General features: G+C 51.6%; 1 protein-coding gene and 1 long non-coding RNA gene across 2 annotated transcripts in view; one reads left to right on the top strand and one right to left on the bottom strand.

The window, feature by feature from the left end:
* LOC308577400 (SURP and G-patch domain-containing protein 2-like) overlaps window positions 1-12749 on the bottom strand; it is a 46195-nt gene extending 33446 nt beyond the window's left edge. Inside the window, exons 1-8 of the mRNA XM_081177515.1 lie at window positions 12613-12749; window positions 10469-10595; window positions 10254-10336; window positions 8815-9385; window positions 7650-7795; window positions 6204-6335; window positions 3233-3370; window positions 1416-1625 (exon numbers count right to left, since the gene is read on the bottom strand). Of these exons, the coding sequence (XP_081033641.1) occupies window positions 1416-1625; window positions 3233-3370; window positions 6204-6335; window positions 7650-7795; window positions 8815-9385; window positions 10254-10336; window positions 10469-10589 (1401 nt within the window). The 5' untranslated portion in view covers window positions 10590-10595; window positions 12613-12749. The remainder of the gene's footprint in view (window positions 1-1415; window positions 1626-3232; window positions 3371-6203; window positions 6336-7649; window positions 7796-8814; window positions 9386-10253; window positions 10337-10468; window positions 10596-12612) is intronic.
* A 263-nt stretch (window positions 12750-13012) lies between these two features.
* LOC308577765 lies at window positions 13013-15361 on the top strand. The gene is made up of 3 exons (XR_014003665.1): window positions 13013-13118; window positions 14457-14616; window positions 14746-15361. It is a non-coding gene; the product is annotated as an uncharacterized lncRNA (long non-coding RNA).
* The last annotated feature ends 1876 nt before the right edge of the window (window positions 15362-17237 follow it).

The following is a 17237-nucleotide window of genomic DNA, read 5'->3' as shown; positions in this document are numbered from 1 at the left end:
CCTTCAACTTGCATCTTTTATGCTCGTTCCTTCACGCTGCTCCCTGCTTACATCATACCCTCCAACATTTCTCTCATGAAAATAAGGACATCCATCCTAAGGCATGGGTAGGCAAACTAAGGCCCAGGGCCCGGATCTGGCCCAATCGCCTTCGAAATCCGGCCCGCGGATGGTCCGGGAATAAGCGTGTTTTTACATGAGTAGAATGTGCCCTTTTATTTAAAATGCATCTCTGGATTATTTGTGGGGCATAGGAATTCGTTCTCCCCCCCAATATAGTCCGCCCCCCCAAGGTCTGAGGGACACTGGACCGGCCCCCTGCTGGAAAAGTTTGCTGACCCCTGTCCTAAGGAAAAGAAGGACATTCTGGGATCAATCAGAAACTGGGACGGCTTTTGTAAATCTGGGACTGTCCCTGGAAAAAGGGGATACGTGGAGGGTCTGTTCTTGGAAACATGTTCTTAGAAACCAAAGCCCCAAAGGCCAGCAATCTGCTCCAGCTCCTGAGAGATTCTCCCAAGCATCTCTTAACACTCATAAGGGCTGTAACTTGACTTTAAAAAAAGGAAGAAACGGAGGATGTGGGAGAGCCAACTTTTATCCAATTAGAATGAGAATAGTTGAGTTGGAAGAGATTCCCCGGTCCTCTAGTCCAACTTTCTGCAATGCCGGAATCTCAGCTGATGGCAATCCAAGCTCTGCTTCCAAACCTCCAAGGAAGGAGAGTCTGCAACCTCCCGAAGGAGACCATTCCACTGTCGAACGGATCTTGCCAACAACAGAAAGTTACTCCTAATGTTTAGTTGGAATCTCCTTCCTTGTAACTATCATGAGACCAAAGAGGAGAACCGTAGAGAACAATAATGAGACAGGCACATGGCTGCTTTAAACCGGCAGCATGATGACACAAGAGGAAAAAGAACGGCCAAGGGCCAGAGGATGGCACATCTGGAAGAAGAATGGAGGACAGCAGGGAGCAGTGGTTGCCTAATTGAAGGTGGAGAAGCCTGCCAGGCCATATGGAGAGCCAGGGTAGGGCCAAAATACAGCTGTAAATGGAACAAGCGGCCTGCGAGCCTCCGCCCCCCCCCATTGTTGCTGCTTTTTGCTCTTGGCCGCTTTTATAGAAAGGGAAGCTTTCTCCGCAGGCACCACTCCATTCTCTAGGGTCGGCCAGTCAAGTTCTTGAAGCGGCAGATATTTAAGATAACAACAAAAAACGCACTGAAGACTTGGCGCAGAAAAGTAAATGGCGGCGCAGTGGTGAATTTTCGGGGACTGTGCAGCTAATGGCCCCCAAGGCCAACACCCTCCTTCTTTCTTGGGCTGCGTTTATTCCCGTCTGCAGGTCCATCTTGCTCTCTGCTCATCCCCACCGCTTCCAACCCCCCGTTTCCCGGCGTCTCTGGGTGTCAACGCGCCAGGCTGCCCTTCTGGCCCGTCCAGAGCTCCCTCAGCTCCACCTGGCAGCCCAGGTCCCTCAAGGCGGCCTTGGCCACGTCCTCGCACGTCCGGTGGGCGGCCCGGGCCTCAGTGATCAAGTCCTCAGCGCCCATTTCCAGAATGAGCTGGGAGAAATCCCGAGTGTGGGAGACGAGGTTGCGGATCAGCATGCAGGCTTGTTTCTGGACGGAGAAAGAGAAAAATGGCAAACGATTCACTTCGTTAGCAGAAGAAAGCGCCCAGCGTTGCCTGGGACCTCTTAGAAGCAACAACAAAAATATCAGTGCCGTTTCGATTCAAAATGTCGCATCCGAATATAGGCCGAAACCTGCGCCTTGATCTCAAGGACCACTATGCAATGTTTGAATAAAATCAGCACCATTTTGAAAGGTTCTGCTCGCCACCTTGAGTCAAAACTTGTACCCCTAAGCAGGCAGAAACTGCTCCTTGATCTCAGAAACCATCATGCAGACGTTGCCTATGGTACCTTAAGAGATGCCCAAATGTAAGGGGCGAGGAGAGAAACAGCTCTCCAAAATATATGGCACCTTAAACAACACTGATACACCTTGGTTTTCACTTCATGTAAATGTAACTTATTTACGAAATTATAATGTTCGCAATACCAATAAAATCAACAGTGTGTAAAAAATGGTATATAATATTGCACTCTAGGGATTCATTGTGTGGTTTTCCAGTATGGTGTTAAGATGTTTGTTAATTTCAGTGGGCCTTCTGAGTAGGACTAATACTACTAATAGTAACAATTTTATTATTTATGCCCGCCTCTCTGGCTGGCTTTCCCCAGTCGCTTTGGGTGGCTTCCAACACACATAAAAACACAATAGAACGTCAAACGTAAAAAGCTTCCCAATACAGGGCTGCCTAAGTCAGATAGTTGTTTATCTCCTTGACGTCTGATGGGGGGTGTACCACAGGGAGGGTGCCACCACTGAGAAGGTCCTTTGCCTGGTTCCCTGTGCTGAGGCTGTTTAGGGCTTTCAAGGTCAGCATCAACACTTTGAATCATGCTCAGAAAGGTACTGGGAGCCAATGTAGGTCTTTCATGACCGGTGTAATATGATCTCAGTGGTCACTCCAAGTCACCAGCCACATTCTGGTTTAGTTGTAGTTTCCGGGTCACCTTTTAAGGTAGCCCCACATAAGAGTGCATTGCAGTAGTCCAAGCAGTAGATAACTTGAGCATGTGCCACTCTGACGAGACAGTCTGTGGGCAGGGAGGGTCTCAGATGGAGCTGATAAACAGCTGCCCTGGACGCAGGATTGACCTGCGCCTCCATGGACAGTGGTGAGTCCAAAATGACTCCCAGGCTGCGCACCTGGTCCTTCGGGGGCAGTTACCCCATTCAGGACCAGGGAGTCCCCCACACCTGCCGGCCCCCGGCCCCCAGAAACAGTAGTTCCAACACCAGATGCAGCCCATCTTATACCCTTGTGAGAAAGCAGGCTTGATACCTTCAGAGGTACAGTGGTGCCCCGCAAGACGAAATTAATTCGTTCCGCAATTTTTGCCGTCTAGCGAATTTTCCGTCTTGCGAAGCACGGTTTAAACGGCTTAACAAAGTCGCAAGACGTTTTCGTCTTGCGAAGCAAGCCCATAGGGAAATTCGTCTTGCAAGGCAAATCGCGGCCGAAAAAACCTTTCGTCTAGCGAGTTTTTTGTCTTGCGAGGCATTCGTCTTGCGAGGTACCACTGTAATTGTGGTTACGCCAGGGCAGAGGGTGGGTGAAAGAGCGACTCCTGCCTCTTACAGCGCAAAATTGTTACCTGCACGCCAGCTTCCTTGGGGTGCATCTTCATGGCCTGCAGCGCTGCCAAGGCCCCGCCCCCTTCCATGATGACCCGGCAGTTCTCGGGCTTCCGCAGCGCCAGCATGCACAAGGCCGCACAACTCTGCTCACACACCTGAGGGCGGAAACGCAGGCAGCCATGTTCAACCGACTGACGACACACTTGCATTTTTATTATACAGCAAGCTTGACGCCACTCTTGCATTTTATCGTACAGTAATAGTATTTCTGCAAGTTTAAGTTCTTTTCAACTGCTTTTAATATAGTGTAACATTTATTTTTTTATTAAATATGCATGCCGCCCCTTCCAACTCTACAATTCTATGATCCCTTGGAACAGGGCAGAGCATGCATCTTTCTTCTGGAGGGGGCTGATCCAGGGGACGGGGGGAAAAGATGAGGGAGGGGGTTCAAGAACAGCAAAGGAACTGGGAGCAACCAAAGAGAGCCAATGTGGTGTAGTGCTTAAAGCAGGGGTTTTCAACCAGTGTGCCATGGCACCCTGGGGTGCCTTGAATGATGATCGGGGTGCAGCGGGCAGCACTGGCCTCTGTCCCTCTTTCCTTCCCTCCCTCCTCTGATGCCCTCTTGCCCCTCTGCCTCCCAAAGGCTTGCACAGCTGTTTGGTGCAGCAGCCCGGCTATAGGCTTCCCAGGGGAAAGGGGCCTCTGGGAGGCATCTCTCTTTGGGGCAGCGGGGGGCAGCTCAGAGACCAGGGGTGTCAGCAGTGGCTGCCTAGAGGACTCCCAAGAAGAGGGAGTGGGGAGGCTGAGTGAACGCACAACAAGGGAAAGTGCTCAAAAAGGGATGAGGGGCTGCTGGTTCACCAGGAAAGGGGTGAGCCCCACAGCGGTGCCGCAAAAAGAATGTAGTTGGTCAAGGGAGTCATGGACTCAAAAATGTTGAAGACCTCTAGGTTAGAGGGTCAGTATAGGACCCAAGAGAAGCTCACTGAGTGACTCTTCTTCTTCTTCAGTGATCACTCATAGCCGAGTAAGATTGTCTTCCACAAACACAGTTTTAAATGTGAGTCCGTAAGTTACTGTGGAGGCCGATTCTGGTGATCTGTCCAGCAGTCATCAGCACTCACCATAGCTCTGGTAAGTAGCAAATCACGGCAATCTTCCGCTCGGACGGTTACATAGTCTAAGCGGTGCCAGTGGTTTGACCAAGGGTGCCTCCAAGATTTTTTAAATTTATTTTTTTGTCGAGAGCGTGTTGGTAATACCAAGGTTGTGCGCTGCACATATCATCAAAAGTCAGATTCTGTTCTGGTTGCTGTTGCCAATTCCTTCTTTCCCTATAGTCCCAGGCCACAGATCAAAATCTTGCCCAACTCTTGCATTAAAATTACCCAGGAGGATATCCAGCTGAGAGTAACATTTTTATTTAATTTCTTCATCAGCAATCAGTGTTGGTGCATAAGCGCTTAGAATAGGAGCCTGATGTGTAATGGTTCTAGGGGTTGCTCGTGCGTAAGCCTGTGCCAACACCTGGCTGGGTTGCCTAAGTGAACCTTTCCTGTCCGGACAGCCACTCTCCCGTGGCTGACTCAATCGCTGGCAGAATCCGTCCGTGGGCGTTTCTTAAACTTCTTCCAGCAAAGAAGCTCTTTGACGCCTAGTCTCCTCCTACTCTCTCTGCGCGAAAGCCTTCTGCGCAAGGAGGGCGTGGGCAGCGGAGGACCCCTACTCTCCCCGCTGGTCCCCGGCAAGGAGTCATGGGACCGCCTCGCCGCTTCCCCCATCTGCCCCCCTTCTCCACTGGTGCTACGCTGATTCTCTTCCCCAGAAGATGGGGTGCCTCTCCCACTCCCGGGATGCTCTCTGGAATCCCTCTGGCTTTTGCTCTCCCCCTCCGGCACTGATGGCAGTTCCCTGACATGATGGTTTGGGGTGAGTTTTAGTTGAAGTGTTGAAAGTCGCTCATTAATGCCATTAGGGACTTCTGACAAGAGCTTCACAAGATCGTTTTTGATAGCAAAGCCAACTCCGTGTATTCAACGTTCTTGTTCAGGCAGACCTTTCCAGAAGAAAGTGTAGCCTCCCTTTTCTTCCTTCAGTTGTCCCTCACCTGCTCTTTGAGTTCCTTGAAGCGATGCAGTATTGAAGTTAAAACATCATAGCTTCAATTGTCTTTTACGACCGCTGGGTGGTGACCTCGGCGCAGTAATCCAGTCAGGGGAAAAGGCAGGCAGACTATGTTTAGGGCACCTTTTTTAGCCCCTCCCCCTTTTTGGGGTGAGCAGAGTGGATCCTAAATAGGGCTGCTCAGTCACGGATACAGCTGCCAAGCTACTCAACTGCCTCGTTCCTTGACTCAGAGCGACTGAATCTGTATCCACCGCCCTTGTGCCGGTTCTTGACTAGGGGCTTCCAGATGTCACGGTCCTGCCCCCGATACCATTTGCCGATCCCCATGGGACTTTTGGGGTTTGGGTTTGGGAGGGGTTTTTGGAAGACGCCTGTGTGTGAATTTGTTTTATGCGCATAGATCAGGGCACACTGACCAACGCATGGTCTTCACAGTAAGGCTCTATTCCAATGGCATGAGGATCACGATGACCGGTAGACTCTTCCTCCGCCTTCACAGCCATTGTCACACACCGCTTGTCATCTTCTGCCTGTTCTGCCCTTGAGGACTTCTGGGATCATGCTTTGTCTAGCTCCTCCCCTTTGACCTTACCGCCTTGGGTGACCCTGCTGGGAGTACGAGACTCCCGACGGCTGCGCTCACAAGGGTCCTAGGAACGTGCAAGCCCACTCCCCATGACAAGGTGATGGGCTGCTTGGGGCCTCTCAGTCTAACCCCGTCACACCGTTGTTGTGAGGGTTACACCTGTAGAGGTGAACGACCGAACGCCGCTTTAAGCTGCTTGGAGGAAGAGGCGGGATAAATGCAACAGACCAGCCAATAAATGGAAGCTTCCTCTACCGACACCCACTCACCAAAGGGCTGCCGAGGTGCCGGGTCATGGCCAGCACGATGAGGTCTGTCCCTCCGGCATTGACGATGGCGTCCTTCACGTCGTCGTTGCCCGCGATCGCCTGGATGGCGCTCATCACCTGCTTCACCAGGTCCTACAATCCGCAGCGGAAGGGCAAAGACCCAAGGCGTGAGGACAGGTTTGGAAAGAAAGCCTCACGGTCGCAGAGTTGGAAGGGACCCTGGGGGTCCTCTAGTCCCACCCCCTGCAAGGCAGGAATCCCGGCTCCAGCATCCAGGACAGACGGCCAGCCCACCAAGTCAGCTAAAGTTTGGATCTGGGGTGGAGAAGCAAAGACTAAGATACTGGAAAAACAAATACTGGAACGGCTGTAGCTCCAAGGCAGAGCATCTGCTTCCCAGGAGTCTAGAGTCAGGCAGGTGGTCTGATGCAGTCGGAATAAAAAAATGTCCAGCAACACCTTAGAGACCAACTCAGGTGGATCTGAAGAAGTGTGCATGCGCACAAAAGCTTCTACCCAGAAGAAACTTAGTTGGTCTCTAAGGTGCTAATGGGCATTTATTATTATTATTATTATTTCGACTCCTTTCCAAGATGATGATGAAGATTTCTATACCGCCCTCCATCTGAAGATCACAGGGCCGTTTGCAATATAAGAACACAAGAAATACTATAACAACAAACAAAAACTCCCCCATGCAAAGAAGAAGAGAAGAAGAAGAGTTTGGATTTGAGATTGTTCTTTTCATTACAGTGGTGCCTCGCAAGACAAAAAGAATCTGTTCTGTGATTCTCTTCGTCTAGCAAGTTTTCCGTCTTGTGAGGCATTCGTCTTGCGGGGCACCACTGTATTAATATTACCCAACGCAAGCCCATGGAAATGAAAATGGTCAAGTCTGTGCTGCGGTTAGGACAGCCTCCCTAATGCTTTTGGCTTTTATATATCTGAAAGTCCCTTTGCTTTTAGCTGTTTTTACCCCCCCCCAAAAAAAAGGGGGGGAGTTTTGGAGCATTGGTGAGAAAACTCTCAAAAGTCCCTGATCCCGTTGGAATCATTTTTCTGAAATCAACTTTTCCAGGAGGAGTTTGGTCTCAGACTTCCTTTCAAACAAAACACAGATCAACAAAAACTAAAAAAAAATGAGTGTAATCCCTGGCATTTCTGGAATGTCCCCTGGAACTCCTGGGGAACGGCTGCCAGACAGTGTCGGTAATACTGAGCAAGATGGATTGCTGGCGCAGTGCAATATGAAGATGCTGCCTAGATTTTTAGTCCATCAGTCCTTCCTTCGGAATAATGAGGACTGAAATCTTGATTTATTTCGATCCATTGCATATTCACGGATCAGGCCAGCCCTGCCTGGAGTGCCACTGCCAGTCAGAGTAGGCACTACTGGGTTGGACAGACACAGTGCTCTGACGTGGCAGCTACCTACATTCGTAGTACCTGGTGGTCAATGCAGTCGGCCAGCAGCGCTACCATGAAGTTTAAACCGCCCAGGTCCACAATCTCCTGGCAGAACTCGTTCCGGACAGAGAGGCGCCCCAGAGTGGCACAGATCTCCCTCAGGACGCTGCAGTCGTCGGGGAAGGCTGAGAGGAGGAGGAGGAAGAGAAAGCGAAATGGTTTGTGAATCGTACCTGGTTGTGAAAAGTAAAAGTGAGCTTTTGGGCTTCATACATGCAGAAGGAAAGAAAAGGAATTTGAAAAACGGCAATTACTGATTCATTGTGGATTTAATGATTTGTGGAGTAACCTCACTTGTAGATAAGAATAAGAATTTATTATTCATACCCCGCCCATCTGGCAGGGTTTCCCCAGCCACTGTGGGCGGCTTCCAACAAAGATTAAAAATACAATAAACAGCAGTCATTAAAAACTTCCCTAAACAGGGCTGCCTTCAGATGTCATCTAAACGTCTGATAGTTTTCCTTGACATCTGATGATGGGAGGGCGTTCCACTGGGCGGGTGCCACTACCTAGAAGGCCCTCTGCCTTGTTCCCTGTAACTTGGCTTCTCACAGTGAGGGAACCGGCAGAAGATCTCAGTGCTAGATCTCAGTGTCTGGGCAGAACAATGGGGGTGGAGACGCTCCTTCAGGTATACTGGGCCGAGGCAGTTTAGGGCTTTCAGGGTCAACACCAACACAGCTGCCCCATTCAGGACCAGGGAGTCCCCCACACTTGCCCACCCCGTCTCCCAAGAACAGTACTTCTGTCGTGAAGTCAATCCTCAATATTGCAAATGTTAAAATATCGTACGAGCAGGAATTGGCAAGCAGAGAGCCGATGGTTCAGAATAAGTTTAATGGAATGAGCATTGGAAACAACCCAGGAAACAAAGCAGCAACAAGAGGAAACCTTGTGTGGAGTGTGGGAAACCTATTTTGGGGGAAATTGCATTGAATTTGGAAAATCAATAAAAAGGATTTGGCAAAAACCGACAACAGCCCAAACCACTTCTTGGTTGTCTTTGATTGGCGTTGGAAAGACAGAGAGGGAGGTCTTGCCTCCGGTAACGCTGGAATCGAATTCCCCCCCTCCCTCTGGCCTGATCCAGAAGGGCTCTCCTTGCATTCCCTGGCTGGGGAGGAAGGGACAATGCTTCTACCTTTGGCGGCTTCGATGAGGACCCTCAGTCCGCCGTGCTCCGTCACGACCATCTTGGCGTGCTCGTGGGCGTGGCCAAAGGGCACCCGGATATCGTCGTCGAAGGTCATGAAGCGCAGCCCCGCGCAGGCCTCCCGGACCACATCGGCCCGGTCCCCATGGCGGACAATGGCCCCCACCAGCAGGGAGAGGACACCGCCTTTCACCAGGTCCTGCCGGTTCTGCTCGTGCTTGAGGGACGCCTGCCGAACGCAGCGGATCGTGGCCAAGGTCAGGTCGCCATCGTCCTGCCGCTCCCGCAAGACTCGCAGAAGCAGCTCCTGCCCGGGGGCATCGAGGAAGTCGGGCTGGCTGTCCAGGAGGGCGGAGAGGGCGCAGAGGGCTTTGAGGAGGGAGCAGCCTTCCTCACAAGCCAGGCGGCAGGCGGCCAGCACGGCAGGATAAGCGCCCTTCTGCCCCGCCAAGTAGCGGACGGCCATCTCCTGCCGGCACTGCTCCGCAAAGCTCACCAGCAGCTCGTCCACCGCGCCCGAGTCGCCATCAGCAACGGCCTTCTGCAAGGAGTCCAGCGTCTGCGGAAGGAAAGGAGCGAGTAGGGCTGGGCAATATCTGCGGCACACCAGTAGATCACAATGGCTGATACAAGGACAGGGCTGGTGATTAACATTGCGATGCCATTTTGCACCTGGCTAGGTGAAGATGCCTGGGTGCCAGGGGGGTGCCTGGCGTCTCCACCACCTGGAGGTGCCTGCCTGGGGGTCCTTGGGTTTGGGACACCCCATCCTGTAGAACTCCATTTTATCGGCACAATCAGAATGAATTTCAGGAAAGCCCTATTAAAAAATATGACCTTCGAGCCATCTGGCCCCCAAATGGCAGGTAGGCATTCCATTCTGCCGACCGTAACCCTGGTTTAAGGAGCCGTTTGACGCCCAGCTCATATATTTGACCTTCTGATGCTTAGGGCCCTATGGGTCTGCTTAACACTGAGTTGGACCACTGAGCTCAGTATTCCAGAACAAGTGCTGCCCACCCACTGAGCTGTGCTCCTTTCCTAAGAAATAAACCAAGATTCTAGCGCTCATGGTTTTGATTAAAGCCCTGGTTTAAATAGGAATACAGTCATACCTCGTGTTGCGTTCCGCTCTTCTTACGGACTTTCAGCTTACGAATGTAGCAAACCCAGAAGTGTTTACTTCCGGGTTCGCCACCCATCCATGCGCAGAAGAGGCACTCTAGTTGCGGACTTTTTGGGGTGCAAATGGCACCCCAAAACGGATTAAGTCCGCCACTAGAGATACCACTGTAGAGGGAATATTCCCAGCCCAACTTCAGGATGCCCGGGATTCAGCCTGAGGTCCTTGTGGTGCCACGGCCCCTTCCCTAAGCGACCCCTGGGGCTTTCCTCCTTTCATGGGCGGCCCCAGGCACCCTTCTCACCTGCAAAACAGCATGCTGTGGCTCTTGCCCACCCACAGAGGCGGAATTGGGGGCTGTCTTCACTATGTTGCTTAAGTCAACACCTGGAAAAAAGACACGGAGCGGTGGGGGCAATGAGTAGGGGTCCTCAGTAGGGATTCTTAGAACAGCAGAGAAGGCTGTGCCATCTCAGGTCTACCCAGTCAGTTAAAAACATCTCTTCGCAAAAACCACACCTTGAGACTCAAACTGCTGGACGGCTTCGATCACGGCCTCTTCCGGATCCATGCCAAGGTCGCTGATGTTCTCCTGCACAACATCGTCAAAGGTCTCCTGGGTGATCCGCTTGGCCGCCATTCCGACCTGCGGGGCAAGAGTTTGACAGTTGGAAGGGACCCCGAGCGACATCTAGTCCAACCCCCTGCAATGCAGGAATCTCTCCTCAAGCATCCATGACAGACGGACGGCCGCCCAACCTCTGCTTCCAAACCTCCAAGGAAGGAGAGTCCGCAAGAGAACGGTTTACATATGGTGGTGTGTGTTCTTTTTAAAAAAGAAAGATACTGTATAGGATCCCCAAAGAAAGGGAAGGAGTGTAGCTGAGGGGTTAGAGCACCCAATTTGCCTGCAGACAAGCTCAGCTTCAGTGAGAGATATTGGCTGAAACTCTGGAGAGCCACCGCTGGTCAGCATATACAATACTGAGCTAGACTGACCAATGGTCTCCTGCAGAACAAGGCGGTCACTTGTGCCCCTGTCAGTGCTAGAAACTCAGATATATAAGCTAGATGCCAAATGGGTCCAAGGCTGCAGTCGCTAAAGAGTTTAACGAGGTCTGAACACGCCAATAGATATGTGGACTGTCCCTGGATCAGGGGACTTTTCTTCTGTAGGTTATCAAAGCTCTTAACCTCGCTCAAGGCTGTCTTCTGAACTAGCCAGATGTTTAACTGAGAATCAATCACAGTCAATGCATAAAGTAAGACTTTAGAGCCGTCTTGCCCCAAAATGGCAACTAGACATTCTGGTTTTTTAAAAATAGATTTATATCCCAATTTTTAACCCAAAGAGCTCATTGTGGCACACAAACGTCTCCCCGCCCCTTCTCTTTTTATCATCACATCAGCCCTACCAGGTAGGTTAGGCTGAAAGACTGGCCCAAGGTAATTCCGTGAGCTTCATGGCCAAGTGCAGATTTCAAACCTGGTCTTTCTGGCGACTGTAACCTCGGTTTAAGGTGCCATTTGGTGGTTAGCTCATATGTCTGAGTGTCTACCACTGCTTGGAAGAGTGTCCAATGGAACGCAGGGGGGGCTTTTCTGCTGAGTAATCAGTTTCTGATTGTGCATGAACAAGACATTCTTTCATGCAGAAAGCGGGAAGGATCATCAGCTCCACAGATTGCTCCCTTTCCAAATGCTGCATCCTGCCTGAATATCCCCTATGAATTTCCTTTTCAGAAGATCTGCAGCCTGAGGTTTTTCAGACGTTTTAAAAAGCTGATCTGTTTCCCCCTTGCTGCTAATAGAAGGTTTTATCGTACTGTATGTGCTCCCATAGCTTTTGAATGGCATTTTAAAAAGTAGCCTGCTAGGCCATGTTGACTTTTGTTCATTGTTTTATGATATTTGTTTTATTTTGCATTAATTTTATTTTTAAAGATTTGTTGGTCTCTGGAAGATTTGCAATGAACAGCAGTATAAAAAATACAAAAATGATTAAATAAATTATTTTTAAAAAGTCAAGGTCAGGGCTCAGCACTGGTGCAGGGGAGTGGGGGGGGGTGAAATAACATACAGAAGGATTGATCAGAATGCCTCCTTTTAGCTTATTATTATTTTTGTTTGTTGTTGTTGTTTAGTCATTTAGTCGTGTTTGACTCTTCGTGACCCTATGGACCAGAGCACGCCAAAAATAATAATAAAAATTTTATTTTTATTTTATTTTATTATAAACGTCAGTCTACCGTGACTGGCAGCAGGCACCCAGTCTTAGAAGCTGGACTGAAATCTGGGCTCAAAGGTGGTGAGATAACCAGCTGCTTCCCCAAAGCCCTGGAGCTGAGATGCCTCCAAGGACTCAAATATTGTTATCTATTCTCGTTATCTAGTTACGACCCCCCAAAACGCAACCTGAATATCAGAACGCGGTATGAAAAGCAGTCTCCAGCCCTCACGACCCCCTCCTCCTCCAGCCCCGAAGACGCGGCCTGAGAGGCAGCTGTGCCTCTGAGCACACACAGAGTGCCGGCGAGCCCACCCTACCTCCTGACACCCACCGCCAACGGCCTCCGCCCCTGACTGGCGGGGGGGACACCGGGACTCTGAGCATGGGCAGAGCGCAACCCCCCCCCCCCGATTCTATTATTGCATCACTTCACCTGGTGTGTCCCTCGGCGCTCGCCGTCCCGTCAAAGACGCCGCATCGGCAGCGAGGGTCGTTAGCGCGGCGGCGCGCCCTAAGTTTGTCTCCAGGCGGCTGCCGTCCGCGAAAGCACAGGCAGCGCGTGCGCAGAGCGCGACCGGCCCGCCCCTTAACGGCTAGCTTAACGGCGCTGCGCGTGCGCCTCGAGGCGCTAGTGTACTGCGCCTGCGCTGGCCGTGAGGCAACCGTAACTCCGGGCGGCGTCGAGCTCGCTCAGCCTTCCGTCAGGAATGGCCTCCTTAGCCCCTAATCCGCCGCAGAGGCCGCTCGTCCCCCTCGACCCAGGCGGGAGGCCTCCTCCCGTTTACTGCGCACCTTACTGCGCCTGCGCGGAAAGCGCCCCCGGCCTTGGCGACGCCTTTTGCCGCGAAGAAAGCGCAGGAAGGCCGGGAGCCGAAAGTGGGCCTTGTGCGCATGCGCCAGATGGAGAGCGCCCCGATTGAAAGTGCGAGGAAGAGGCTGGTAAGTTGGCAACCCTCGAAAAGAAGAGTTTCCCAGCCCTAGGCTTTTTCTTGCTGTCGCAGGTCTTGCTTTCATAGGTTAAGTACTTCTACTTTCTAAAACTGATTTTGGAAACCGTGTTTTAGAATTGCCCTGACGGCGTTGCTCAAGGGTGGGACATGGTTTATTTGGATTAAACTGTTGAAACCTTGTAGAGGAGCACCTCTGGATACAAACGGGATCTGTTCCGGAGCCCCGTTCGCATCCAGAAGCCAACGCAACCCGGGTCTGTGCGTCTGCGTGTGTTGCGATTCGGCGCTTCGTTTTGAGCGTCTGCGCATGCGCAAGTGGCGAAACCCAGAATTGGACGTGCTCCGTTACTTCTGGGTCACTGCGGAGAGCAACCCAAAAATATTCAGCCCAAGGTACGACTGTGCTGGGAGGAGGCAGGCAGGGAGGGCTTTTTCCTTTTTGAGGGGAGATGATAGAATATACTTGGTGTTGCTCTAGTCATGTCTGTAGGTGCCAGTCACCTGTGGTTTTTTAGGGGAGCGACAGTCTCAGGGGGGGGGGGGAGAGACATGTTGTGCTCCTTCTGGGGTTGTGTGTCCACCTTTGGTCCCCACCCTGCACTCCGCTCTCATCTGCGGCTCCCGGAAGCATTCAGCAGACAACAGTGGCCACAATCCTGGGACCGGCTTCGACTGACCAGCTAAAGCAGGAATCTCCAGAAAGAGGATGTGATGCACGATCAGTCACACATTCGTTTTTGTCTAGAACTTACCATATTGGTAAAAAAACACCTTTTAAAAAACAGAGAAAGTGCTGCTTCCTTCGAAGACGGTGCCTGGAATGAGAGGCCTGTTAGGCCAGGTGTGATTTCCCTGAACATCAGTGGGAATGTGCCCAGTTGAGGGTCCCACACTTTAAAGGAGGATAGGGACAAACTGGAACAAGTGGGGAACAGTCCGATGAAGAAAGTTTGGGAGGGAGTGGACGTGTTTAGCGTGGCCGGGGTAAAAGAGGCCCCATTTGCGGGCAGAAGTCCTCCGCCCATGTGACCCTGCATCTACAAGGTTAACACAAGGCTGCCAGGGTGGCCAGTTGGTGGTAACCCAAGACAAGGCAGTGGCTTCCCGTTTGTGAGATGCCCTCACTCGTGAGGTGCATCCGACTCCCTCGCTATTAGCTTCTATGAGAAATTTAAAGGTGTCCCTGTTTAAACAAGGTATTTGGGAGTTGAAAGCCCTGTCCCTGGCAATTCTGAAGTTGTGTGGAGAGCCGCTGATTGCTTTTAGGATTTGTTACCTGTTTTTAGAATAATTTTAATTTGGTGGCTTTTATGTTTTGTTATTGAAGTTTCAATGGATATCGGCAACACCAAGGATGTGTGCAGGAGGAGCCCAAATGGGAAGAAACGCCTTGACCCCCAGAGAGACGCTGACTCGGACCGTCCCTGAGCTTAGACCATGAAACCTACAAGAGCGACACCTTGGGAGACTCTGGATACCTCAAGGAGGTGTGTGGCGGACAGAGGAGGAGGGAAGACAAAGGACGGCCTTGCAGGGTCAGGCCAGGTTGCAGGGGATTCTGGGAAGTCTCTCCCCTCTTCCCAGCACTGATGGTGAATTGTTTTCTTTTCTCACAGGTCAGATCAGCGAAGGAAGGTGGGAAGAAGAATCCCCAGCGGGGGTCATCTGCTCGGAGCCGCACCCCCGTCAAGGAGACTCCTGGTACCCCATCAGAGCCCCACGAGACTTACTTGTGTGGCGGCAGCAAGGACATGCCCCCGGGGTGACCATCAGAGCCCTGCACGACCCCCTCATGCCTCACTCAGTTCCCCCGTCTCCGCCTGCCCAGCGGCCTCGGTTCTGCTTGCGCCCCTCTGCTGGTGCTGGTGCTTGGTTGCACTGGTGGCGGTGCTTTTTGGAAAACCTGGTGGCTGCTGGTGCTGGGTAGTGGCCGGGGAAGAAGTGGTGTTTCCTCATCCTCAAAGTGCCTCTGGGTGCATGCAGCTGCTGTGTTGGCGAATCCACCGCCTCAGCTGTGTGCGGAGCAGCCTCCTCTCTGCTTGCGCCCTGCTGGTCCTGGTTCTGGGTTCCAGTGGTGGCGCAGGTGGTGGCACTTTTTTAAAGGCCCTTTGGACACAGGCGATGAGGGAACGCAGGCCAAGGCACGAGGGGGTCTTGGGACTCCTTTTCCCGCTTTCCATTTCTAGCCTGACAATTCACCTCCAGATTCTGGGAAACTGCCATGATCATTAATCAGTCTATCGATTAATTTAATCTGTATGCCGTCCTTCATCTGAAGCTCTCAGGGAGGCTTGCAGCATAAAAAGACAAAATAAAAACAGCATACACATTAAAAACAAAAACAAACTCATAAGCCAACCTCCCAATCCACAAGCATGTTTAAAAGGCCATGCATTCTTTAATTAGCCAAAGGCCTGGTTCTAGAGCAGAAAGGCCACTACCATTGTGCTACGAGCCCTGCTGGGCACCTCTCAGAATCTGAACTCACCCCGCACCCTACCTGCTTCGCATCTCCAGCAGCCTCCAGGCTGTCAGAAAAACATTGATGACTCCCGCCTCCTTTCTGGGCTGGGCAGAGAGTGCTGGTCCTGCTTATCTGACCTTCAAAGATGTTTCTTCTTTTTTTTTGCACTTCCATGCCATGATAGGCGAGGGAGGGCTTCTGTGCGGTCCCTGGCCCTCAGGAGGGGTACTCCTGTTCAGCGGGAAACGCATGCAAACAGATAACTTACAAGATAAATACTGAACCAAAAGCAACCTAAGAGAAATATCTTTTTTTTTTTAATGACCAGATAAACCACTCATTCAATTGACTGATTGCTTGGAGGAGTTCCAGATAAATATATAGATTGTAATATTTATTATTATCATCTATATGCTTAGACATATTTCTGGACATCTTTTTGAGGCAATTTTGTGCCCCACCCCTCACCTGCGCCCCTGGCGGGGGCCCATCTCATCACCCCCTAGCTAGGGCCCTGCCTGGACCACAGAGAAACCCTCTCCATAAAACTACAGGGATCTCTAAATCAGGCCTTCCTCCTCCACCCCCAGGATCACTGGGAAACACTTCCCCTGCCACACAAGGTCACAACATACCTCCGGATTTTGCTGGGTTTCCCTGCACCGCTGGGCTGCTGCTGGTTCCCCAAACCACGGCCTGCAAAGGAAGAAGGACATTGTACTCTCTGGGGGCAGAACAAGCACCCCTGCCAGGCTGCCCATGCCCACGTCACCACAGGCTGCCAGGCTGCTCCTGCCTGGGCACCTGACCCCTGGCTTGGAAGGAGGGGAGCAAGGGGCTGGGGCGAGACGGGACTGCAACCCCCCAACCCAGCCCTGTTTCACTCAGGTCAGCGCCATGACCTCCCTGCACATGTGGGGAATGGATTCCCCATGGAATTACCACAAACTCCAATGGTTGATTCACTCCAGCCTCCTTCATGGTTTGGCGTCTCAGGAGCCTTTTTTGTCCTAGGAGACAGAAAGGAAAATAAAAAACAGAGGAAGAGGTTACAGGTGGGAAATGTCCGGGAATCCCAAAGTCTAAACTCAGAGACCTAGACTCAGGATCCAGCCTGGACCTCAACCTTTCCCTGTTCCCTCCCTGTGTCCTATTAAAGATTGTAAGCCCCTCGGGGCAGGACCCTTACCATGAAGGGGCATGTGCAGCGATGGCGCAAAGAAATAATTCGGAAGTAATTTCACCAGGCTCCTGCCCCGTGCACGCTGAAGCCTGCTAGGCGCCTTTCCTGAGTACTCCAAAGCCAAGCCCTGGCTCCATGGCTCACCTGAATTAATGGAATCCTCTTGCCGCCAAGTTGGGAGAGACCCCTTTCTTTCGGCATTGAACGGCCACATGCTCAGAGTGATGGCGGCTGTGCTGCTGCTTCTAAGTCCAGCTCAGCTTCAGCCCCCCCCCCAGGCCCCCTTCTAGAACCCACAGCTCTCAACCGACTCTCACCTGCCCCCCTTCAAACTCCCTTTCCCCATGGAATTAACTTACCACAATCTCCAATGTTTCTTTCATTGGCACACCAGCCTCCTTCATGGTTTGCCGTCTCAGCAGCCTTTTATGTCCTAGGAGACAGAAAGGAAAATAAAAAAG

Source organism: Podarcis bocagei (genome assembly GCF_964188305.1).
Source record: "Podarcis bocagei genome assembly, chromosome: 18".
In the NCBI taxonomy this organism is placed as follows: domain Eukaryota; kingdom Metazoa; phylum Chordata; class Lepidosauria; order Squamata; family Lacertidae; genus Podarcis; species Podarcis bocagei.
The sequence above is the reverse complement of the archived record's forward strand: the minus strand, read 5'-3'. Positions and strand labels throughout refer to the sequence as shown.